Source organism: Aulonocara stuartgranti (assembly GCF_965226115.1).
Source record: "Aulonocara stuartgranti genome assembly, chromosome: 20".
NCBI lineage: Eukaryota > Metazoa > Chordata > Actinopteri > Cichliformes > Cichlidae > Aulonocara > Aulonocara stuartgranti.
In genome coordinates, this window is record NC_138956.1 from 5,035,494 (window position 1) to 5,061,324 (window position 25,831).

At 42.2% G+C, this 25,831-nt stretch overlaps 1 protein-coding gene across 1 annotated transcript; it reads left to right on the forward strand.

The window, feature by feature from the left end:
- The first annotated feature begins 103 nt into the window (after positions 1–103).
- Positions 104–25,350, forward strand: ctnnbip1 (catenin, beta interacting protein 1). Its single transcript, XM_082517746.1, has 4 exons — positions 104–261; positions 10,628–10,742; positions 11,238–11,328; positions 22,025–25,350. The coding sequence occupies exons 2-4, from the start codon at positions 10,647–10,649 to the stop codon at positions 22,081–22,083; spliced, it is 246 nt and encodes an 81-aa protein (XP_082373872.1). The 5' UTR covers positions 104–261; positions 10,628–10,646; the 3' UTR covers positions 22,084–25,350.
- Positions 25,351–25,831: the final 481 nt, after the last annotated feature.

Consider the following 25,831-nt stretch of genomic DNA (forward strand, 5'->3'; position numbering starts at 1 on the left):
TACCCTTTGGTGACCCGGCTGTCGGACCCAGACCACGTTTCACGGCTCAGACTCCACTGATGAGTGTGCAATGATGGCTGAGCCGGTGGCGCCCCTGGTGGCCGGCAGGGGTACCGGGGAGCCAGCAGGAGAGTCGCTGCGTTGAGTCAGTTCGCCGTAGCTCTGCCGACTGGAGGGATGTGACCCCGGAACAGGACGCCCTCCTACAACAACACACCATTCAAACAGAGCACAGAAGAAAGTAAACCTGGACCAGGAGGGGTAAGCACAAATCTCCAGTTTTCTTACGAGGGAAACGTTGTCAGGGGGTTTAGGAACGATGCGTGTGCTCGAATCCCAGCGTTTGCACCTCTGGCAGAGCAGCGATACCTGGATGGTGTTTGCACCCATAGGAACTTCATTCAGGCTTTTGTCTGGGGCATGCTAGCGAGCTAGCTTGGTTAGCATCGCCCGCTTTGCCAGTGTGTAGCGCCTGGTTGTTGTTTTCCCTTTTGGTGGAGACTAAATGAAGCGGGTGTTTACGTTAAAACAAAAGCCACTCGGAAGTTAAAGAAACGAGTGTGGTCCGTACATTTTTCCTTCCCGTGAAGGATATAGCTTAAGACCCGCATCGAAAACGGACTGAGGCTCGCCGCTTGCTAGCGAGAGCGCTGCTACAGTTTGAACAGTCTGCGTCCCGCAGCATGACAACGGAACCAGTCCACGGTCGTGCGTGCCCACCTCTTAGAGAAACAGCTGTTTTTATTTCACTCTGGGTTTCCGGGCATTTCTGTTGCTTTATACACATTTGGGGAAGATTTAAGAAGACTTGTAAATGACCCTGCGATATCGTAGCTGTTTGAATCACTTGCACTCACGCTCACGATGTTCACAATATTGTTCATAACGTGTCTCAGATAACGGCTCCTTCTGTTTCCTGCTGGAAATTCCATGCGGTGCACAGTACATTTGTCCCAGTCCCCAAACACCCACCCAAAGGCAATGCTTGGGCTTGGAGTTTAAAATTTAAACATGAAGCTCCACCAAAGCGTTTTTGGCCACTTTCTTGTGTTCAAGTTTGCTTTTCACATAACCCACAAGCCTGCTTTTCTATTTTTGGATGGTCTCACCCATGGATGCATTGTGCCACACCGTCAGTTACCCATGTCTGCTTACACCACCACCACCTCCTCCTCCTACATGTCAGAAAGCTGACAATTCCTAGAGTGGCAAAGCTGGCACCCTATTGGGAGCAGGGCATTGATGAGTGTGGGTGTTGGGGCTCTGCCACATTGGCAAGCACACTTGAAATCTCCTGACGAATACCAGTCACGGACCGCAGTAATGTAAAGCCTGCCTTAGTTTGCACATTCTCCTAGCTGTCTGGATTTCTCAGAGAGATTAGGACCACTGGCCTCCTCGTGCTCGCTGCTCTTCAGCCTCCTCGAGCCCCGAGGGGACCTCATCAGCTGCCTGCCAGCAGAGTTTGGGAGGCAATGCTGTTTTATCTCATGACTGCTTGCTCTGTGTTTGGCACAGCACTTGTCATCCTGTCAGCATTAACCAGGCCACGTAGTAGACTTTTGTGGATTGACACCGCAACACTAGAACTGCTTGCGTCTACTCGTGGCTTACACGCCCAATCTCATTCCCAGTGAACACCAGATTAGATTTTTTTTTTAAAGAATTGGACTTAAAAACACTGTTTTATGGAAGTTAAGAGAGATGCTCATGTCTGTCTGTTCTATTGTTCCAAGCACATAGATCTCATAAATCAGAATTTAGTGCCCTGCCTTTAACGTTGGTTCTTTTGAAAATCTTGCAGCCAGTGCCCTCGAGGGGCCATCTTAAGGCAGCAGCTTCCGTTTCAACTTGACAAGCTTGACAAGTTCTGTGATCGTAAAAAAATAAATAAAATTATTTATTTTGTAATATGGTACAGTCTGTGGGAAAAGTGGCTTTATCGAATTAGACGTAAGAAGACAAAACCGCAGAATCAAGTCGTGTGAATTTTAATGTAAAATGTTTCTGCAAAAAACTTTTTTTTTTAAAAATTCAAAGGAAAGCCGTGACATTACAGATGTAAATTTGCAATTAAATTCTGAACCATCTAGGAGGGGAAAAAGTGAAGTCGGGATGGACGTAAAGAATTAGCTGAAGAATAGTTGAATACATGGAGAAGCCCTGCTAAAGCTTGAACACTTGGGCAGGGTTGAGTTCATGCCTCACATGGTGACAACAAGACATGACCTACTTATCAATCATGTTCCCACAAACTAGTTCACGGCCATTGTCCCCCATTTACTGTCACCATTGTTGGGAACATTGTACATATGAAGAGGTGACAGCATGCAGACAGACACAAAGTTCAAGTCGGAGCCTTTCGGCTTGTTGTGTCGGGACCTCGTTCTGCCCGTTCAATAGGGATTCAATTCTCTGGGTGTCAAGTAGACTTCCTTATGTGGGATGTTTGGCTATGACAATTTAAAATTTTCACTTAACAAGGCCCGAAAACTCTCAATAAACCACAAAATGAAAATTACACTATGTTGATATTTAATATTTAATCATCTCAGTGCATGCTGCATCCCCGTTGTGTTAGTATAGAATTCACAAAACTGATAAGATTGGGCTAAATTTGCCAAACTACAGTGTTGAATGGCAACATTGTGCCGCCCTAATTCCAGTCGGCTAGTTTTAATACACGCAATGACCCATTGGTAGAAAAGAGCATGTGTTCGTAAATGTGTGTACCTGCAGCAGCACAGCTGCTGTGCAGAACCAGGCCAGGTTGTTGGCAGCTCAGCTGGCAGCCACACCAAGCTTACTTAGGTTTCTCACACATTTGCTCGGGATGTTGCAGCAGCCCGTGACTCCATTCAAGTTATTTTACAGTCTCGGCTTTTCCTCCCCCAGTTTAAGCTGTTGACCTATCAAGAGCCCTATGCAGTTGAGTTCTGCTGGCCAGAGGAATTTGATTTGTAAATCAGATGTCATGCATCATGTGAGCAGCTGATTGCAGAGCCAGTAACAGTGGCAGCCTCCGCCCTGCTTGACCCTCAGCAAATGTGAAGACCTATCACATTGCATCCTGTAATCCCTGGCAGCAGACCCTCATTGCACTGTTAGGCCAGGCCAGAGTCCTGAAATGGTCTTGAGAAGTTTATGTTTCTCAGAGACACTAATGGGTACCAACACACACATAATCACAATTCAACACAAAATATTCAGCATGCGAGCAATAGGCCTGTCTCTATTTTTAAAGTGGCATTACTGAATGTGTAGTGGCTTTTAAGAGATGTGGCACTGCAATGACATTTGAATCAAGCATAATCCCATTTGCTGGAGTGGGAGCAATCTTTAACTGTGCACTTTTAGCAAACATTGGTGACAGTAGTCATTTTAAAGTAAGGCCTTTGCTTGTTATTTCCATCTTGGCAAGCATGACACGCGTGTCCCATGTTTCACCCTGATAACAGGAGAAAACGCACTGATGAAAAAAGCAGTACAATGTGATCTGTCATTCTGGTTGTTTTACGTGCAGACACTAGTGGAAACAATAATTGCCTCCATGTTTTTAAAAAGTGTATATATAATGTTAGTGGTGCACTGCAGCCTCACTGCAAGAAGGTTTCTGGTTCTCGAATCAAGTTTGCATGTTCACTCTGTGCCTGTTAGGTTTTCCTCCCACAGTCCAAAGACATGTCTATTAGGTTAATTGGTGATCCTGAGCTGAATGTTGATGCGAGGTAGATAAAAAGCTTAAAATGTGTAAAATACTGAAGGAATGCATGATTTGAGTACATATTTCATAACACGTTGAACTACACAGTTTAACGTGAGATTTATTTTCCTGCACGTTTATCATAACTTGATTTAAATTTTAATCTGAAAAAGTATTCATAGAGACCTTTTACTAATCCAACCAAATATGAGCTCAGAGGTGGGCGATAAAGCCCAACAGTTATATCATAATTTTTCAAGGAAATTTGCAATAATGATATTTCTGAGGACAGTTTTATTGATGTTTACAGCTTGCAGGCAACAACATTTATTAGTGCAAACAAAATCGTTCTTTTGAAATGAGACAGACTACGTAATTCAAAGTGCGAATCTGCTGAAACAATGTGCCAGCAGTAGCATTATGGTGCACCAGTAGGGTAGCAAGGACAATATAGTCACATATTAAAGCTGAAATTAAAAATATTTCCTACCTGATATTTTTCTCTGTTTGACCAGCTGCTTAAAGCCCTCCTTTTCCACAATGCAACCCCATCAGTAATTTCCCTCCAATGTTTGCTCTTCCTGTTGTATGGAGTGCACTTAGCCGGCACTCCGGCGATGCTCGGTTCAGTCATTTGTTTACTTTTGGGTTGCACATCAGCAGCTGCTAGCATCTCTTCACACACCTTCGTAGCCTGGTTTTACACGACTGTGTTTTTCTTTTGCTGTGAGTGGTGAAACAAATTTGTTGTTTCCACGTTTAGCGCGAATAGTTTTGTGGGTACTAAATAGTCATCGGAGGCTGGCGTGCAGCTCCTGCTGTCAAAAACAGGATCTGGCCTTGTCGGATTGTTGCGTGCACTAGATAACATAAACACTTTACATGTTTAATATATTATCGATTGATGTAACATGACACTGTTTTGTCAGTTTTCTGCCTGTACTGTCATGGATGGTATGTTGTGGCACAGCCCTAGTATGACTTACTGCAGAAGTCAGAGATACTTAGTCTCTTACCACATGCAATCAGGGCAGGGCATCTCAGTACTTTTGTTCATGTATAGGCCGATCTTCAGTTTAAGCTAAACCTCATTTATGTTACACCCTGATACCTGTAAATGGGGAGTACCCATTAAATCTGTTTATTTTATTGAAAAGGGACAATGCACTTTAACTGTTAATGACCATTTAGGTACATCATATAAATGGGCCAGATGTATGCCAATCATTACACCAGCATAAATATCCCACAATGCAATGCAGTAGTACATGAAAGAAATTGCTAGACAGAGATTAAGGCAACTGAGATCTAAGTCAGTAGCTCTTCCTTTGAAGTGTTTAAATATATGGTTTCACTTTGCTAGGCATAATATACTTTTAAAAATTTTCCTAATCTTTACTTGGTTAATCTTAAACGAGGTTGGGTTACCATGGTAACATATCTCCAGCCAGTTCTCAAGTAGTAATGTGAATGTACTAAGTAGTGCATCCGTAGAAATGTATGCTAATAGTAATTCACAGGATAGGCTGAACAATGGCACATAGCTTGGGATTTCAGATGCAATGCCACATTAATCAAAGACATCAAAGAACTTGGACTGCGACTAACTGTTGTGTATGCCCACGCCATGCTGCATAACTGCCCTTGTTATTTGAAGGTTTAAAAGTCATAAATTATAGAGGGTTGAACTGAAATTGTTAAAATGAGCACTGTAAGGATACACACTCAGTACAACTGGAAATTTTAGTCCATTTATAGGTCAGTCATGGACAAAACAACTCTTAAAAATCCATAAAATAGAGACAAAAACACGATAAAATTCCAGGCATTCTCATTTTTAGACTCTTTAGTTTAGTTTCAGTGATGATTTAGTTTAGCTCCACTGCCTAGAGGGGCTCAGAGAGCCTGATGTCTCAGCTCAGCCCAACAAGACAACACTGACAAAAGCACAACACAGGCAGAGAGGGGGGAGATTATAGCTAGATCAGCACAAAAGAAACCCTTTGATTATGTCTGGAATATTAGCCGTATGTGTCTGGGGCTGGCTGAGTATCCCTCGAGGGATTAGCTTTGAGCCAGCCCACCTCTAGAACCTAACCTCGGGAACATACAAAGGAGTCTGACAGGATCCTTATTGTGGTCCTTGAAAGGATTTGAGACGTTACACAGCAGAGCACACCAGAATATTGCTAGCATGATCCTAGTAGGCAGCAAATATCACTATGCCTAACCATGTTTATATTCGGAGCATTTCAGCAGAGCAGGAGACAGTTTTACTCCTATATTGCATCTTTAATGTCTGAATCTTTTACATACATATACAATCATTATGAAGTTTTCTGTTTTAAATCTTATGCCTTATTGTGCTGATTAAAAGTATCAACTTTTGAAGGCATGTTATCTAGTGGTAGACACCAGATGTGTTGTCTACTCATGAATCACAAAATTAATGTTGAGATCACAGCAGTTGACTTTCTTTCGAAATAAGAAGATTTAGGTGAGCTAGCAGCTAGCGATGGTTGGACTCCGGTGCACGTATTTACAGTATAGAAAAATCTGGTCAAAGAGGCGTTGCTGAAACTTGGAAACAAAGCCTATGTGAGAAAAACCAGGATGTGGAAAAAATAATGATAGACACTCTGGACAGATGAGTCAGAAGTTTAAAATATTTGGTTGTAAATTTATGGTAGAAGAAGAGCTAAGAGCACTACAACAGGCAGCGCTGAAGAATATAGATTCTTGAAGGTTTGGGTCTGGGGTTTTTTTGGCAAAGAATTGATCAGAATTAGTGGCAAATGCAGTTCTACTGTTCATAAGTCTGATCCAGATGCCTCCTGGATGATATTGTTAGTGGTTTTCTGTGCATGTTCTGAAAAACCAGAGTAGAACAACCTGCAGGTTTTTATCTATCACGATTGATGGGTTTTATTGACCCCCAAATTAATTTGTGCAGTGTGATAGCAATCCTGAGCATGTAGTCAGATTCGTGAAGATTTGGCAACGAGAAGAGCCGACAACAGATGGCATGGCCCCCATGGAGCCCCCAGCATCAAGGAGTCATTCTGAGATAACATAAAGAGGCAAGACAGACTAAATCCACAGAAAAGCTGCAGCAGGCACTCTAGGAAACACCTAATGACCTTCGTGCGAAGGACCTTTCAAAGATTGATGCTGTTAGAGGCATAAGGTGGTCACATCTCACTTAGCAATAATGTAAGTTTTGCACTGTGCATGAAGTCACTGACTGAAGTTTGATGTGGCTTTTTTATTTGTCAGATATGTAAAAGTAAACCCTGCATGAAATAAACATGATTGTTTGGACACACATTGTTATATGGTTTGAAAATCATCTCAAACTGGACTTTACCCTACGCTGGTGGGTTGTTTGGTTGGTTGTCTGTTTTATTTTGAACATGTAAATAAAATAAAATACATTGTACACAGTAAAATTAAAAGGGAAAAAACATTAATTTGGCATTGATATCTTAGTGTTTATCAATTTAAAATTAGACAATATACATATAGAACTACATATTCTGTTTTCTGCTCTCCCACTGTCACTTGTTATTTAAGCTTAGTTTAGCCTTCACTGAGAGCATCTACAGAGTACATGTGAATTATTGTTGGGTAATTATCAACGTGGCTGGAAAATCAGTTTGTTTAGTAGGATTGCATGTGTGAAACTACTCGATCTATAAGCATCTTCACAGCGTTAATTACAGCGTTGTACATTTTGTAATCCGGTTCAGTTTGTACCAGAGCTGTAATTATTTTATTTTATCTCTGTAGCTGCTCTGCTGCCCAAAATAGTCATCTGTGAATTAATCCTTCTGCTCTCTACCAGCCAGGAGAAGCAAGGATGAAATCCACAGAAGATTCTTTTTTAAGTGACTCTCAAACACATTATGATAATGTAAAAAATATCTCTGATCGTCCTGATTTACATTTTCCACATTGTTTCTCATTTCTGTCGAAATTGTCCTTATGGGACTATGCGGCATGTTTGTTCTTCTTACAGCAGATATTGCTGTGAATGTGAGATAAAATAAAATCATTTCAGGCTGATAAAAATACAAATTGTAACTCTCTAAACAGTAGTGAGGCCGGGTAGACATGGTGCTAAATATGGACAGTTTTTAAACTTCAAAAGGAAACATCAGAGGATCTGAAATGCCTCAGTCATGAAAGCAGTAGGCCTATTTATACAGATGGTGAATTTTGAATATGTCGGTCCAGCAGCAGGAGGGGGAAAATGGTTACATTGTCACATCTCAAAATATGACAGACAACTGATGGGTCTTTGTTCCATCATCATTTCAGCCTTCATAGATCTCAAGACAACACTTTTTGGCAATTAGTCTAATGTTTCACTTCAGACGCTCTCCTCATCCTCTACTCTTTGTCTAGTCATATTCAATGACTGTCATATTCCCAGTGTGCAGGCAGATCGGAGCTCCTGAGTTTCATTCATTCTTCATGCTGCTCGTCTACGTGCTGGTAGGTCTCTTTCCGGGAGTCTTAGCTCTTGTGTTTGTCTGAGGTTAGGTGCTCGGAGAAGTGATCAAACGTGTCGCTGCTGCTGATCTAAAGACACTGACACCTCCCCGGCACCCTCTACCAACATCCTCCCTCCATCACTACCCCCATCCAAATAAATTCACACAAGATCACCGCCAATCCCCTGAAGGTTTACTGAGCAACCGAACTGATGCTGGCAAGCTCGTCTCAGTCTTTTCATGTCTTTCTTGCTTTGAGTCTTCTGGAGCAGCTCTCCAATTAAGCTACAGCTGATGCTCAGGTTGAAGGGAATAACTAATGTATTTATCTGCTCCTCGTTCAGCGTCCTGCTACTTCCTTTAGCTGACAAGGAGACGTCAAGTACTAGCTACTTGCAGTAAACAGTCACCAAAGATTGCTATAATTACAAAGTGCCAGAAGCATGGTCTCCAGCTGCTCTGATCTGGATGAATCCACATGCTCACAGTGGCAAACGCTAGCCAGTGGCCTACGGTACCCCATTCATCCTCTTTCCCCAGGGCTCTGGAAAGGGGGAACAGCAAGCCAGCTCCTCAATTAAATATAACCCTACATCAAACAGCCTGTCAACATGCATTAGTGGTCCTTTGTATAGATAAGAGGCCAAAATAAATTGCAAGTGCTATCATAGTCACTGTGGCTCTTATGAAATATTCTCAGAAGAACAAATCCTGCCATGCATGCTGATATTTTCTCTCTATTAAATCTTTTTTTCCTCACATAATTTATCCTTTTTAATGATTTATTTTGCTCTTTTGTGTGAATTGTTTCTCTTGTGTGTTTACCCTTTGCGGTTAAATTCAGGGTTGATATGAAGACGTGCTGTATGCTTGTCTGGTTGGTGCGGCATAAAAGAGATCTAATGTGACAGCAGCCGACCTTGGCGTGTGTGTGTGTCATATCACAGCAGAACCTTTTCCTGTCACACACATTGGATTTGGCAGCTCCTTTTATCACCTTCTTTTTGCTCCCGGTTTTTTTCCCCCCTTTGCCTGTTTTTCGCATCTCTGCAGACTGACAGTGAAAATAGGTCATTAGTTAGATGGAGAATAAGAGATGGAAACAGGCAGGGGCGAGCTCTGTGTAAAAACTGCCATGCAATATTAATGATGCTGCAAAGAGCCAAACCTGCACTTTAACTATATGAAGTAGTCTGGAAGTACTGGAAGACTGTGGGTGTGGCTGTCCGATATATCTACATATCAGAACTGCCTTATTTTTTGTGGCAAAGCAAACAAGGTGCTGGAAAGTTTCCTCAAAGATTTTTGGTTCATGTTGATATGATGACACAGTGACGGTGACTGTGGAGGCCATTTGAGTACAGTGAACTCACTGTCACGTTCAAGAAACCAGTTTGAAATTATTTAAGCTTTGTGAACTGTGGTCATTAAGAGTTGGACATTGTCATGAACAAAACTCAGGTAGGCTGTTGAGCCTAAGAGCCTTGATTATATTCTGTTTCGACACGGACATCTGAACATATGTTTGCCCAGTAGTCATTCCTGTTATACTTTAAAATCTGCGGCCTGTTGTGGATATATATTTGGTACATTTTTTTATCTAAATTTTAATCTAAATGCTCAGTAGAAAGATCCTGATGGACAATGCTGATGAAATTTACATAAATCGTACCCAACCAGACCGACCAATGCAATAAGTACAATGAAGGCCAAGGTGTGGCACAAAAATATTCTCCGCACCACCCGCCTGGAAAGCAGGATGGATCCATGCTTTTGTGTTGTTTGTGACAGTTTATGACTCTACCTTCCAGATGTTGCAGCAGAAATTGAGGTTCATCAGATCAAGCAGCATTTTTCCAACCTTCTGTTGTCCAATTTTGGTGAAATGAAGCTTCAGTTTCTTGTTTTAGCTCACAAGAGTGACACGGGGTGTGGTCTTCTGCTGCTGTTTATTCTCACCTGCTTCAAGATTGGAGGTGTTACACTAACAAAGATGCCCTTTGACATACCTTGACCTTAGCTTTTGAAAAGTGGTTGTTTGAGTTACTGTTGTCTTCCTGTTAGTTTGAAGCAGTCTGGCCATTCTCCTCAAAACCCTGATATCAAAAAGGCCCAGAGAACTGCCACTAACTGGATATTTTCTCTTTCACTGACCATTTTCTGTAAACTCAAGAGAGAGGATCAAGTGGGGAAATTCCAGTAGATCAGTCAATTTGTGTCTTTAGTTTGGTCAGGTTGAATATGCAGAATAACACAACTGCTGAAGATACTCGTTGAAATGGTCTAATCTTTATTGCCTAATCACTCTTTGAGCTTGGCTCTTGTCACACTGTGTCACTGAAACAACCCAGTTGTCTCATATCAATACTGTGTTTGTGTAACTGATTTTCACAGATCTTGTGTAATGCTGATGTGTTTGTGTGTCCAGAGCCACAGGAGCAGGGGGGATGAACCGCGAGGAGGCCCCGGGAAAGTCTCCTGAAGACATGTACATCCAACAGAAAGTGCGGGTCCTGCTCATGCTCAAGAAAATGGGATCAAATGTAAGGAGACACATTGATTACCGCAAAACTTTGCCATTTGAAGTTTCAGATTTAGGCACGCACAACTCATGCACACTGTGGTTATTGCTTTAGTTGGCAAAGACACACATTATAATAACCTGAAATCCATTCCCTAGCCAAACCTTCAACTGATCTATGCAGTTTGCACAGGTCATCACCTAATAATGATGTTGTTAGAGTGAAACAACAACAGAAGATAGTCCTCAGTTTATTTGGCACACATTTTGTTTGTTCAAGCAATGTGTGCTAAAGGAGCAGAGAGAAGAAAAACAGATCAATTTCTTTGAAATAATTAATGTTAAAAATCAAAATATTTTGGATCTAAATTGCCTCATGGCTGTTTCTGGGAGAATTGCTATGTTTCATTAATCAGCATGTTGAACAGAAGTATTTGACTTAGTCTTTGAGGTCAGTATTTCAATTTGTTTTTACTTTTTTGTGATTTTTAAAGTGACTTTGTTCACTCCTCTTCAGCTTACGCCGAGTGAAGAGGCTTTTCTCCGAAATTACGCAGGTGTGGTCCACAGTCAGATGAGCCAGCTACCGCAGCACAACATAGACCAGGGTAAGGCTGTGACACACACACACACACACAGTTTAACGGTGCAGTCATTTTAGCTGAAGCATTTTTTTATTAGGAAATATTTGTTCATGTAGTTGCAAAATACATTCATGTGAAAAAGTTTTCTCAGCACTTCATGCTGTTCTGTGAAAAATGAACTACGCCCTTACTGCTTCCATAGAAATTAACAGGGCAAGTAGCCACTAGGTGCTGATAAACAAAAGCACTTTATTAATTGATTATAAAATCAGATCTGTTTGTCAGTTGGCATTAATTTAGGTCTGGAGCATTAGGTGTTTAACACACTGCCACACTCTTCCCTGGAAGAATGTCTCACTAAATTCACCCCAAGGTCAGACTGTTCAATACAGAGAGAAATTGCAAAATATCCAAGAGCTACACATCAGACTCCGCAGGTCTCGGTTAGCATGCTAAATGTTGATGTTCATGGCAATACAATTAGAATAACACTAAACAATTATGGCTAGAAGGGTTGCCAGCAGAAGGCCTCTTCTCTCTAAAAAGAGCTGGGCAGCATGGTGTAGGCTTGCAACACTGCATCTGAAGAAACCACAGGACTTCAGGAACAATGTCCTTTGGACAGATGAGACCAAAGTGCAGATGTTGGTACTCTAGAGTCAAATGCGAGACCATATCCCTGACAGCTGAAGCTTGGCCCCCACCGGGTCATTCAACGGGACAATGTGTTGCAATGACCCAGACGAAGTCCAGACTTCACCCACATTGAAAAGTAGTGCCAGGGCCTTAGGAGAGCTGTACATGAATGATCTCTGGCAAACTTCAATGAACTGAAGGAACTGTGTAAAGAAGAGTGGGCCAAAATCCCTCCACAATGATGTGAGAGACTGTTGAAGTCATACAGAAAATAATGACTTAAGTTAATGATGCTAAAGGTGGTTCTACAAGCTACTGAACCATGTGGTGTGCTTAGTTTTTCATAGGACTGCAGAAAGATGGTTTTGGCACGCCCCAGTAAGTTTTATCCAGGGTGAAAAGAAAATCACTGTTATTGTAAAAAGACAAATTTTTAACTATCTTTGTTTATCAAATGGCAGCGAAATTCATAGAGATGAGGCCTCATATTCAACCCCCAAAGGCTCAAAAACCCTGTTGTACTCCTATTTTGCATATCAGTATAGTTCTAATTTTCATAGTTTTTTGTAAATATGTACAAATCAAAGGTGTTTATGGCAGCGTGCTATTGCTAAACATTTATAAAACATTAGCCCACAGACACCACCCTTAGAGGAAAAAATGCCCGACCAAAAACAAGGGGAAAATCCCTCAACACACATCATCCTTTACAGTCTGCACCCCAGCAGGCCGAACTGGTTCGCTGACTGTGCACAGGAGGCCGACTCAGCAGCCCACCAGCGCTGCGAGATTACTCACGCCACAAACAGCATGACTGGCTGGAAACAACTGACTCATCCTCAGCTCAAGCACATCACTAGTTTCTCCTCTGCTTTACTTAATGGATAATATTTTGATGTTTGCTCTGTAAATCACTCTTCATTACAGATGTAACCTTACAAATGCTGGTCATGCCTTGTCAAGACAGCAGAGGATGCTGTTGAGCTTTCTAAACCTGTCTGTGGTGCTCCTGAGCTTAATCCACCTGAGGGCGCTATATTTAACAAAATGTTATATGTGAAAAGGCACTGCAGTTACCTAAAAAAGCAGCAGCATTGTTATTTTATTTATTTATTTGTGAGTAGACTTTAGCTCAGTCCAAAAACACATCTGCGAGCTCGGAGTCCCGCTGTCCTCCTGTGGTGAACCTGCTGGGGCTCCGGTCTTGCTTTGCCCCTTATGATATTGGGTTCCCCAGGGGAGCTTCCAGCTTGGAAAATTGGCTTTGATGCTTCACCCAGAGGGAAGTGTTAGGTGTCCTTGTCTGCGTCCTTGCTCTGTGGGGAAACAATCATGTTTGAATTTAGAAACATCACATTTTCTGCGTCGAAGGGATTAGGCTGTGATTATATAAGGTGTTGAGTAAGGTGCGGGTAAAAGGTACGACGTGCTGTGCCGCGCCGTGCCGCCGAAGTACATTGACATTTTGTTAATCGCGCCCTCACTGTGCAGTGTGGGACGCGACATTGAATTTTTAATATGGGTCATTGCATCACTGATGATGTGTATTTCATTATTAGACTGCGTTCCTTCATCAGGCAGCAGAATATAAAGAACTGCAGCAGACAGGACGTATGATCGTGTCATATATTTCAAACTACAGCACCCGAATGGGAGATCAGTACTGGTTTGAAGTCATTAATTTATGATGTACATTTTTCTTTTTTTAACTGCAGTCTAGCTGTCAGTTTATGCTGCTGTGCTCGCCGCCTCTCACTCCATGCAAAGTCTTTGCTTTGTCAATAAAGCTAGGAAGAGTCTCATCAATTATGGAGGAATATGGCGCTCCAAGTCTGCATTATACATCACAGAAACGGACACATTTAGTGTCATTTGGCAGCATGCCACTTCCTCGGTGTGCCAGTGGATAATTTGTGGTCTGCACTATGTCTGAGGTATTGTGATTAAGCATCGTGCAGATTGCTGAGAGTTAATCTGTTTTAAATATTGAGCGCTGTGCTGAAGGACAGCGGTTTGTAGGGATCAGCACACATGGGATCTTTTCAGTTGGTGTGAAGAGAAAGTCCAGTATTTGATCTCATTTACACTTGGTAATTGGGGAGTAAAAAAAGATGAAAGGAAGTATATTTGTTGCCTGGTAGTGAGTCACACAGCAAGCTGATAAACATAGGTAATTATGCTAATTTTATTCATACACTTTGAGGAAAGGGCGTTTGCACTAGAATGTATTTGAATGTGTATTTCTGCTGCTAGACAAATTCTGAACACCTGTACCGAGAGGTTTGACTCATGCTGTACTCTATCTAGTTTGCACTGCTCACACTTCATTATAATGACAGGAGACCTGTACCATCCCGCCGGATGAACCAGCAGAACTGTCTGTACCAGCGAGTTATCTTCAGTTGTTTGGGGTTTTCTTTGGTTGCTAAATGAGATTGGCAAGGATGTCAACACTGTTACTAAAATGTTGCCATAAGTGAGGGTGGGTCAAGCTGGCAGTTGCATCTCCATAAACTTCTGGTTAATCTCTGCAGCAGATGCTGAAGCTACAGCTTTAATTATTATTCGCTTCGTAGTACTTAAGGGGTTGATATTGATAACGTTTTATTAATACCAGCATCATGATCATGTTGAATTATAGGCCTCATTTTTTTTTTCAATCTCCTTATTGAGTTTTTCTGTCTGGGGAAAAATTGGTCTGCCCATGTTCTCAGCGTCGCGAACGGGTGACACGGTCATCAATACTGGTTTGTGATTATGTGAAACGCAGCGTAGTTTGACCATGCTGACGCAGGATGCTCTGATACCAGCACCCTCAAGGGGTGTCAGCATGGAGCGATAGTGTCACACATGGCGTCATAGATCAGGTGGTGGGGTGCTTAGAGGGCGCTGCGTGCACAGTGGAGTAGTGAATGTCCTCTGATGTTATTCGAAATCAAGGTTAGGTTGTCTGCAAGACATCTCCTAAGGTGTAGCTCTACTGATGTGACTGATGGATAACATCAGGGTTGCCGTCTGCTTAGCACGTTCTGGTGCAAAAATGATGTGCAGCAGAGAAGTGTTCAGTCTTCATCATGTCGAGTGGACTGAGTGGGAATGTAGCTCACATGAGACTCATTTTCTCAGACTCTGCTCAACTGCCAGATTTTTTTTTACTGGTTCTTCCTTGTGGGGGAAAAAAAACAACCAAACAAAAAACAATAGAAAATCAGCTTTCTGCCACTCATATTTCTTGTAAGAGTAGGGGTCACTGGATTTGCATTTCAGATAGTTTTAATTGGCTGATTACCATACATGCAAATACAGAATTTTGTTTTGCGATTTTAATCAGGCCAAAGAGGAATTCTCTGCCGAAGGCTCCGTAGCTGAGACGGGGTTTTTTTCCACACAGCTTTTTAATGTAATGCCTTAATGAAGTTGTTTTTTTTAATCTGCATAGAAGGATAATAAGCTGTGCTTAAATGCTGTTACCATGTTTGGCATTGAAGTGAGAAATCCTGAAATTGTGTTTTTTGGCACTCCCTTTGAGTGTTAATTGCCACTTTTTGACTAATACTGAACAATAACTGTGTCTATTTAAAGCGAATTAACACGTTATGATGCAGAGACCTCGTTGACACACTAGTTGACGCGCAGTAATACAGTGGTTGTCTTTGTAATAGGGCTTTTTATTCCTCCTCTTTAGCTCTTTTATCCACAGCTTTCTGTAATTGGCGTCATGTCACTTTAAACAATACGGTTTGTCAAAACGCTCATAAAGGCAGCAGTCTCGGGGCTTGTTATCCTTTCTGATTTGACGAGGGAAGTTTATTCCTCCCAGAAGGATGCTGCATGGCCTCAACAATAGAGGTGGAGGAGGAGTGGGGTTGCCATGGCAACCTCAGATGTCCCAGGAAAGCTGACCTTCCCTTCTGGGCCTCGGTGGTGTTGTGACGTGCTACACTGGTAGGAGTGGAGCAGGTGTCATGAAAGGGCCAGGCTGGGGTGCTAATTGCACAGCCTGGCTGTGATGTTCGGGTCTCTTTCTGTCTGTCTCATCCATTCATTCACCGCAGCCATGTTTGATCAATATATTCAGACCAGGTCAGAGCACTGAGCAAACCCCCTCCCCCCGCTTTGTTTGGCTTCTTGGCTTGGCCATAGCCGTATTGATCCTGGCTTTATCCGATTCCTCACTGCAGCATGAGTCTGCTGCCCAGCACTCAGATTTATTAAGTACCACGTCTGCCTCAGTTTCTCCTTATATCTCTATTCCAAATCTGCCAGAAGGTGTGTTAGAGTATGTCTGAAAGAACTGCTTTATGATCTCCTTAACCAAAACTGATTTTTAGTTCTTTTCTCTAAAAACAAATGTTGTTACAAACAGATCAAATCTATCTGTACAGCCTTGTTTATAAAGGATAGCATTAAAATAGTCTTTTTTTATTTTTAAACCACAAAGTTTTTGAGCTTTATTATCTTGTTTAAAAAGACCGTTTAAAATTATGTTGTTGTAATAATTACTAAGCAGGAAGAAGTGCAGGGCTCTGAGCCGACAGACCCACTGTGTTTGGTAAATATTTTGAGCTGGACCACACACACTTCCCCGCTGTGTGTCACGCTTCTTAACTCGCCCCTGCTGTTGTTGAGTTTGGGGGGATGATGGGTGTCCCACGCCTTTATCCCCTGGCCTGACCCTGCACAGATTGTGACCTGAAGTGTTGCTGGTGCTTCCTCGCTGCTACACTAGAGTCATCATGTAGAGGCTGGAGACACCCTCGGGAGTGCAGCTTGGCGCCTTTGACATCAAACAAACTTCTTTTTGGGTTAATTCACAGTTTTCTTGTCCTCTGAGGTTTTTCTGCAGGCCTGTGTGTTTTGCAGTTAATCCCAGGCAACCACATTTTGATTTGTAGTCTCAGAGAAGCGAAGAAAGGCTGCTTGCTTATGAATATGTTCATGTGAACGCATTAATGTTCTTATTTTTTTTCTTTTGGTGGGCTGAGCACATTTACTGTCACTGTATTCATATAATCCACCATCCGGTGTTGTGCCGCTCTCGTGTGGCGAGGAAGGAGCCAGTGTGAGGTGGGTGGGGGAGCAGGAAGGAGAAAGGGGGCTGGACGCAGAGCTGCAACGAAACAGACCGAAAGCTTTTTGCTCATAGGCCGCAACGGGAGTGATGCAGTCGTGATTTTTATCTGTCGCTAGGCAACAGTGTTGAGGGACCTGACGTTTCCATTTTGTTGGCGAGAGTGTGTGCGTGTGTGTGCGCGTGTGTGTGTGTGTGTGTGTGTGTGTGTGTGTGTGTGTGTGTGTGTGGCAGGGCAAAGTGCTCAGATAAAGCCCTTCCATCCATCTGTGGAAGTATTTGGAGAAACTATCGGCTGCTTTATTCTGCCCAAGTTGCTCAGAGCGTGAACCGCCCGCTACACAATAACGAACTCCCATCACACAAAATAATTCAGGCAGGCGTTTATTCTGATGAATGGCTGTTATTACACGCTGCTGCACCAAAACATGATCCGTGCTATTCAGCAGAGGTGTAATTCAGGTCGACTCTCCTATTGTGTGGTATTACATAATTGTCTCTTTTTCAAGCACCATTTATCCCCACGTGGTGTCTCAGAGCAGATGAGGTTTGTGTTATGAGCTGAAGTCAAGCACCATGTTTCTGATACTGTTTTTTTCTTTCTTGTACGGTAGTCTCTTTTGGGTAAGCCAGGGAGCTCCCATGGGAGGGGGAGCTTGAAAGATCACATTAACCCTCCGCCCCCCTCAAAAAAATCTTGATCTCATCAAGCTCCAGGATGACCTGAATGCGCTATAGAAAGATGCAAATTATTTTCCCAGAGCGATAGCAAATTAAAAACAAAATTCTGCTTTTTTGGAGGGTCTGTGCCGTCTGATGAGGAGGGTCCGCCCTTTGTGCCAAATACATGTGAAGGCTCACAGTCCCTGGCCTACTTTCATATCTCCATAATAATTAAATCTAACACGCACTTCAGGGCTGAAGAGAAGAAAGGCTTTTTATAGCAGGCACACACGAGGTGCTGATAGAGATTCTTCTTAACCATTTGAAAAGGTGTGGAGCTCGGTGTTAATGAGATTTCTTAGATGTTGCTTATTAGATGGTTTTTATGTCATCACATGCTCATGCGTACTGTGGATGTAGACTATTGCACCTTGCTATCGTTTTTCTCCTCTCATCGTTGAGGTAGTTTTTTTAATTTAAGGTTTTGGGAGACATTAATGGGGTCTCCCACGTCATTCTCAAATGAATCAGGTTGGGACATTATCTTCCGCTAGGCTTTTTCACATGTAACACGCAACAGTAGACTTGAAATACTCTATTTAGCTTAGATGAGGGTGCTGCCTGCTTAGAGCTTGCATAAGGGAGGACACATGACCCCCAGTCACTCGTTGTGATTTAGCTAAGCCACTGTATTATCACATGGGTGCAAATCAGCCTCTCCGGCATCACTCTGACTTGAAGAGCTGGTGGAGGAAATGCCCATTGACATCCTATCCAGCAACAGTTATGCAGTGGTGCAAAAGTACTTGATAGTCATGTGACAAAGAAAAGACAGCGTCTTAAAAAACACAAAATCTAATAAGAATAAACAGGTATCTGCACCTCGAGAAGTAGCAGAGGGTTTGGAAGTTTGCTGTTTCTGCAGCATTCAGGTGTGTGTTAGCATGATGCCAAGGAGGAAAGCCATCTGTCGTGATCTTAGAGAAGCAATAGTTGCTGGTCCAACAATCTGGGGAGGGTTAGGAGGCCATTGCCAAACAATCATTGCCAGTGTGCATCCCAGCAAATTCACCCCAAGGTCAGAAAAACAAAACAACAAAATAAATAAAGTTTCATCTCAGCTTCTGCAGGCCTGAGTTAGCATGTTAAATGTAAATATAGCTTGTCTGGAAGCTTTGTCAGGAGAAAACCGCTTCTCTTGGGTTTGCAAAGTTGCACATTGAGAACAATAACCTTCAGAGTTGCAAGACCAAAGTGGAGACGTTTGGTTATAACACACAGTAACACATTTGCAGAAAACCATTTGCCCGCATCATTTCAGCACAAACAAGTCAAACCAACTGTCACCGCAGTGGTGGGGATGATGATTTGCACTTGTTTTGCAGCCTGTATAAGTATTTAGAGTCAAATGTGAGGCTGTCTGACAGCTGAAGCCCACACTGCCTCATGCAGCAGGACAATGAATCGAGCAAAGCAAAACATCTGTAAGAATAACTGAAAAAGAAAAGAATTAACATCTTGCAGTCAAAGTCCTGACCTCAGCCTGATTGAAATGCTGTGGGGGGGACCTTAAGAGAGCTGTGCATGAATGAATGCAAACACACATCAATGAACTGAAGCAATGATGTGAAGAAGTTGTGTTGTCCTGTATGTAAAACCTTAAAATTAAAAGAGGGAGAGTACTTCCTTTTTGACAACTAGATATTTTCTTCTTTGTTTAAACTCTGAATGCCGGAGTGCTTAATATGAGAGAACAGCTGAATATATGAGGCACTGAATTACCTTTGTATATTTTATTTAATGTTATGTGAACAGAAGTGGAAAATGTATATCCACTTATGAGAGTAAAAAAACACACTCGGTGGGTGTGTGTCCAAATCACTTGACAAATCACAGTTGGCAGCAGACTAATGAATGATTTCTTGTCAAGCAGAAGCCAGCTGAGAAAGTCCTTTTTGTGTAGCTGGCAGGATTCATTAGTTGACTCAACACAAATGAGGCTGTAATTATCGGTTGGTCCTCATTAAGGTGGCAAAATGAAACGAGCACAGAAAGAATAAAGGAAATGGTAAACACTGATAGTTTTTTCCACGAATTGGAAATCTGCTGGATTCTCACACAGTTTACTGGCAGACACACTTGTACTACAGCAGAGGACACTGACTGGTGCTGAAGCCTCAGATTTAAGTGTTATCATTGCAGAGCAGGATGTAGGAGGTCAGTGAGCCACTCAGGGTGTTGCAGTATCTCCAGTCAGAGTGCTGTGATTTCAGATTGAGGAGGGTGGGTTCCCACAGTAGGTGATACATATATGGCGATACACGAAATTACCTGCATGCACCAAAAGGATTTTCACAGCAGGGTATTCCCCTTCGGCTTTATAGTCACAGCTGACAGGATTTACAGGATACCGACGGGATCCTAGGACCTGTGGAAAACTTGTCTGGCTTCACACTTTGAACTCAAACGTGTTTTGGGTTTTCCGATAGCACAAAACATGTGGAAGACTGACCGGGATTAGGGCTGCCACGATTAGTCGACTAGTCACGATTATGTCGACTATTAAAATCGTCGACGACTAATTTAATAGTCGACGCATCGTTTGAAGCTTTGTAAGATCACAAAGGACGCAGGAATTAGTAGTAGGATTTAAGAGTGTAATAACGGACTGAAACAGAAGATGGCAGCACTGCATGTACAAGGATGCCAGCTGCCATTAAACCCGAAGAAGAAGAAGCTGTGTCCCAGAATTCATAGCGCAGCTGTCAACAATGGCGGCAGCTAGTTAGTTTTAACTTTACTCTTATTATTCTTTCTGGGTCACAAAATAAACCTTTAACATATTTTCAGGCGAGAATGTAGCTGTGTAAACCTCAAATATCTGCTCAGTTTATCAAGACACCACGTATTTTCAAAAGCGCTCCGACGTTTTCGGAGACGTCTGTTACCCACTAGCTCGTTAGCTAGGCGGGGGCAAGGCTAACTAGAGCCGTGAGAACACCGGACTCCCGGCAAATTGTTTTCAAACCCACCGCTGTCTTTCGCTAGTCAGGTTAAACATATATATAAGTCACTTAGATAACTTAAAAATGTTATTGTTTGGCTTTCTTTAGTATTTTATTTGTTCCTGAGTAAATCGGTTTGGCTGAGATTAAAGTTATAGTTTTTGCACAGCTAAAACTGTCAAGCAGACAGCTGATTATCAGAAGCTGGAGAATATACTCCGGTGTCCTGTTATATTTTAGAAAGCAAGGAGTTTATTAAACTTCACCGAAACAATCTGCAAATTTCATTAAAAATTAATAAACTACCATCTTGTCTTTATTTTTAGTTAGCACAAACACTTCAAGCTGTAAGCTAATGATAGTTATATAAGACCAGATGCTGCTGGTGCAATAAGCTGTACGCTGTACCTCCAATGGATGATGATCTGATTAGTCGACTAATCGCAAAAATAATCGGTGACTAGTCGACTATCAAAATAATCGTTTGTGGCAGCCCTAACCGGGATAGATGCATGTAGCTAGAAGAATGCAATTTGATCCCTCACGGCAGAGAGCGGCCTTGTTTTTTGTGCATGCAGCCCAACAAATGTTTCGCAGACTTGACTTTGTTGTAAATGCATCAGGTAACTTTCATAAGTCTCTGCCCGAGGCCTCTTCTCAAATCTTTCATGACTGGCGCAAAAGTTCCTTAGTATTTCTGTATGGTTGTGTTTGCACTTACTGCTTCTGTGCCTAGTCCAATATTTAGACCGACTCTAAGAAAAGGCAACAACACGTTTCCTGTTAGTCAGAAAAGTAAATAGTTTCTTTTAACAGCTTATCTTCTGAAGCTGGAAGTAAAGTTTCCTTCCCAGTTGATAATAAAATCCTTACCTTTTTTGGTTTTCCATCATGTCCTGTCCGGGTGGCTACTAGAGGTGGGAAATATAGCCTCAAAACGATGTCCCGGAATAAAGGAAATTTACGATTATGATATTTCTGACAGTCTGAAAAAGAAACTCTAAATAGCTTTTTATCGATGCTTGCAGCTTGTGCAGGCGGCAGCATTTATTAGTGCGAACAAAATGAAGGGCATTTTCCATCCTTTTCCAATGTGCTGTTGTCACTGATGACATACTACTTCATTCAAAGTGTGTATCTATTGCCACAAGGGCCCAGCAGCAGCAGTGTTACAGTGCAACAGTAGAGACACGGCATAAGTCAAATGTAAGCGCACAAGTAGCCCAAGTAGTGTTTTTTTATTTCTTTTTTATCCTTTCTATCGTACTTTATCGATCGATGCTGGTGTTAGATAAAAAGCATGTCACATTAAAAGTCTGTATTTGTGTCTCACGTTGATTCTCAGGTGCAGAGGATGTGGTGATGGCGTTCTCACGGTCAGAGACGGAGGATCGACGACAGTGACCCTGGCTCCCGCGCCCCTCGTCCCACCCACCTCACCCCCAATCCCTCCCTGCACGTGATCCACACCACCTTTAATCTCCACAAACACGACCCCTGCTGAGCTCAGGAGAGGAGGTGAAGGGAGGATGCCTGAGAGGGACAGAAGAGGATGGGAAGAGACGGGGCGGGGGCTGCCTCACCCTCCACCCGGCCTTTTCCACCCCTCGACTCCTCCTCGTACAAGTCGGCGCACCATTACCTGAGATACACTCAAGTGTGGGTCACTGCGGGCTGAAGCTTTGGCACCAAGGCAGTCAGTGAAAACACTCAGATCGTGTGGATGATTATCATTGGGTTTTTTGTTTTTTTAGGAGGGTTTGGATGTGTATCGTTCTGTTTGTATTGGGACTTCTTCTTTTTTTAGCAGTGTTACATGTTGTATCTGCTGTTGCTGGTAGAATTGACCAGCGGGCTGACCGAAGCAAAGAGAATTATAGTTTTGGTCAAGCAGCGAGAGCGATGATTGATGAGTGTTAGAGGAGAGATTTTGATTATTTCTGCTTACCCCGCTGGGCTGAAGTTGTTTTTGGTTTAGCTGTTGTGTTATAAAGGCTTTTGTTTGCTTTCCACCATGGGCCTCATTTATAAACATGAAAAATGCAAAATGCTCTCCCCTACAGATACAGATGTTAACTCGACCCTGCATTCTGGAAATAAAGTAAAATGCGTTGAACCCCATCAATAGGACAAAAAAAGACATATATTATTTTGTAGTTCTGCAGAGACGTAAACATTCCCATTAGTGGAGTTTCCGTGTAATTTGGTAAACATCCATCCATTCTGCCACTTATCCACGTCCAGCTCAAAGGGAAGGCACTCTGTGCTTAGATGCTCAAACCTCCCTCCCCCATAGCAGCTGCCTCCAACTCTCCTACAGGGACACTGAGGCTTTGCCGAGCCAGCGGAGATGATGTTATCTCTTCTAGCTGGACATGCCCGTAACATCTCACCTATAGGAAACCAAGTGCTCTGGACCACCTCAGCTAGCTAGTTTTAGATGGAGGTGATAGCAGGGTTACTGTGAACTCCTCCCGGGCGATTGAGCTCCTCAGACTATCTGTTACTCTGCTCGTCTTTCTCAGGAAGCTCGTTTTAGCCGCTTGTATCTGTGGGCTCATTCATGACCCAAAACTGTGCATGAAGTTGGGAACATAGATTCAGTGTAGACCACGCCAGCCCGTGTGTTAATCTCCCGCTACCTTCTTCCCTTCCTTTGGAAACTCTTCCACTAGACACATCAACTCATTTCCATCCCAGAGTTGGCACCCCATCCTTTTCTGCCAGACAACCACGCCAGATTTGGAGGTGCGGATTTTTAAATTCGCCCCTTAATACTCCACACGGAAATGTCATCAGCTAAAAGAAGTAAGCCACAGTGATATCTAACCCACCTCTGCTCTCCTTCATCAGATTAACCCAGAATGTTTTCAAAAACAAGTATGACTTGAGATCTCTGGAATTTTCCGTGTGGCTTGCATGAATACTAGTACGATCAGCTGATTGATGTGTGTAGTAACACTCTCAGCAGGCCCGTCATTAATCATTCATCTTTGACTACATGGGTTAGCAGGCTCACGGCATGACCAGCGGGGTCTATGTAAATGAAAATCGACACATTTCTCTTTTTCTTTTATTTCTTTGTGAAATCCATGGATCGGTTTATAAATGAGGCCCCGCTTGTTCTTTCTGACGCTTAGTTTTCGACCCGCAGGCTGTAAAAGAGAGAGGGAAGAGTTAAAAACACTACCAGACGTAATCACATCAATCATGAAACACAAGTGTGCACGTTCACCCCAGACGTGACATGTAAAAAAATTTTTTTTTAATTGTACAGATAGTTGGGAAATAGGAAACATGAATTAAGTGTGCCAATTGTTTGACTTTTTTATTTCTTTATTTTTTAAGTTGTAAGATGAAATTGAGAGTTAGGAAGGAAACAGGCTGTAGTTGTAATTTATTGCTTACCGAGTCGACAACCGGCTCTTCAAACACACCATTAAAGGTGGGAGAACCACGAGTCGCTCTGTAACGTCATCAACCATCAGTGGCTCTTTGCTCACACTAAAGTCACAAACTCTAATTTTTAACTACCTGTAACTAAAGACATGGCGCCAAACACGAGGAGTGCGTGCGATACTCTGAGAATTTAAAAACCTTTCCGCTTCCTTTTGCTTCAGCCGACTTTCAGAAAGGTAACGCAAAGCGGTGCGTTTCTAAATCCTCGGGAGTATGTTTCTGACTGTACTGTATCTATTGCACTATTATCAGTGGGATATTTGCAAAAAAAATACATTTTGATATTTAGCACAGAGAGTCTGTTTGGTTCAGTGGATTTGAGAACAAAAAAAACTTTGTAAACACGTTTTTATCCTGTCAGTGTTTAAAAAAAATAAATAAATAAATCTTGTTAATTGACACGACTGGAATAGCTAAGCGGATAACACCGGACATGCTTTTATTTTCTAGTGAACTGCTCAGTATTAAATGTGTTTAAGTACAGTTTGTTAACTTGTATAACTTAAAATAACTGTAATGTTTCGACGCCGAGCATGTCTGCCTCGTGGCTTTTAATGTTCATTCAGCCGAGGATCTTCAAAGCCTTGCCACAATGACCATTGTTTGTACATTCTTGATGTTTGTGGAAGCTACTAGCTCTTTTAAAAATGTTTCTGGAGAAAGAAAAACCAACAACAACTAAAAAGATGATCTCTTTTTTATGGGTAAGTGTTATCCAAGTGTTATATCCTGTTGGCAATAACTTCTATTTGAATGTCCTCAATCATCGCAATGTAAAAGGCCAACACAAGAAATTTGTCTTTAGGTTGACTTTTATTTTGAAACTTTTTTTTTTTGTTGTCTATGCATTGATTTGTTTTCTTTGTTTTGTTCTCTCTGAGGTGTCTTACTGTACTTTTTTGCCTATCAGGGTTGTTCTGCAGCCTTTTATTCGAGTTGTGAGTGAATGTCAGTTTGTGCGAATCATTGAACTTTCAGCATGCTGTTGAGTTGAGACTAGGACTGTGCGTCTTTTTACTGTGATCACCTGACGATGGCTAAATTGTCTTCTTTTTTAATGTATGTGTGTTGCCTTTGTTTTGTTTTTTTTCCCCCTCTCAAGTCGATGTTAATTAGTTGGTTTCGTTTTGTATGGCTGCTGACCATGTCTTGACTCAATGCTTCCAAATCCTATACCAACTGAACAATTAAAGAACTTTCAAACGGTGAAAACGTCTTCCTCTCGTTTCTTCCCGTTAAAGTCGATCAAACTCAAAGAAACTTTGAGGTGAGGCCAGATCCAGGGAACAAAAGCATTCTGGAGTCATAATAAGGGCAAAATCACAGCTGTTTGTGTTCAGCTTATCTGCCTTAGAAAGAGAATTAACCTTTTGTTCCTGTTGATAAGTGAAAAATGTAGTTTGTAGACCAAACCAAGGGGCCACATTTGATCAAATCTGAATTTTAAGACACTGATCTCAAAACTGCGGGAGCTTTAGCTTGTGAGCTTGAGCTGCAGCAATGGACATATCTACTGTGACATCTCCCACTGGTTTTGTACTCTACAATTTTGAAGTGTCAAGGTTTTATTTTTATCTTTGTTTATGCTACAGATACACTAGGGACAAGAGTGGTTGGAGACCACAACACAACCAATAATTATTGCATCCATGTACAATGAACTCACAATCTGCTGCATTCAAAATGGTTCCTT

Excerpts from the sequence above, each read along its gene's own strand:
- ctnnbip1 (XM_082517746.1), top strand. The coding sequence starts at position 10,647 with ATGAACCGCGAGGAGGCCCCGGGAAAGTCTCCTGAAGACATGTACATC. Across the intron at positions 10,743-11,237 it reads TCAAGAAAATGGGATCAAAT|CTTACGCCGAGTGAAGAGGC; the intron begins GTAAGGAGACAC and ends ACTCCTCTTCAG. Across the intron at positions 11,329-22,024 it reads GCAGCACAACATAGACCAGG|GTGCAGAGGATGTGGTGATG; the intron begins GTAAGGCTGTGA and ends GTTGATTCTCAG.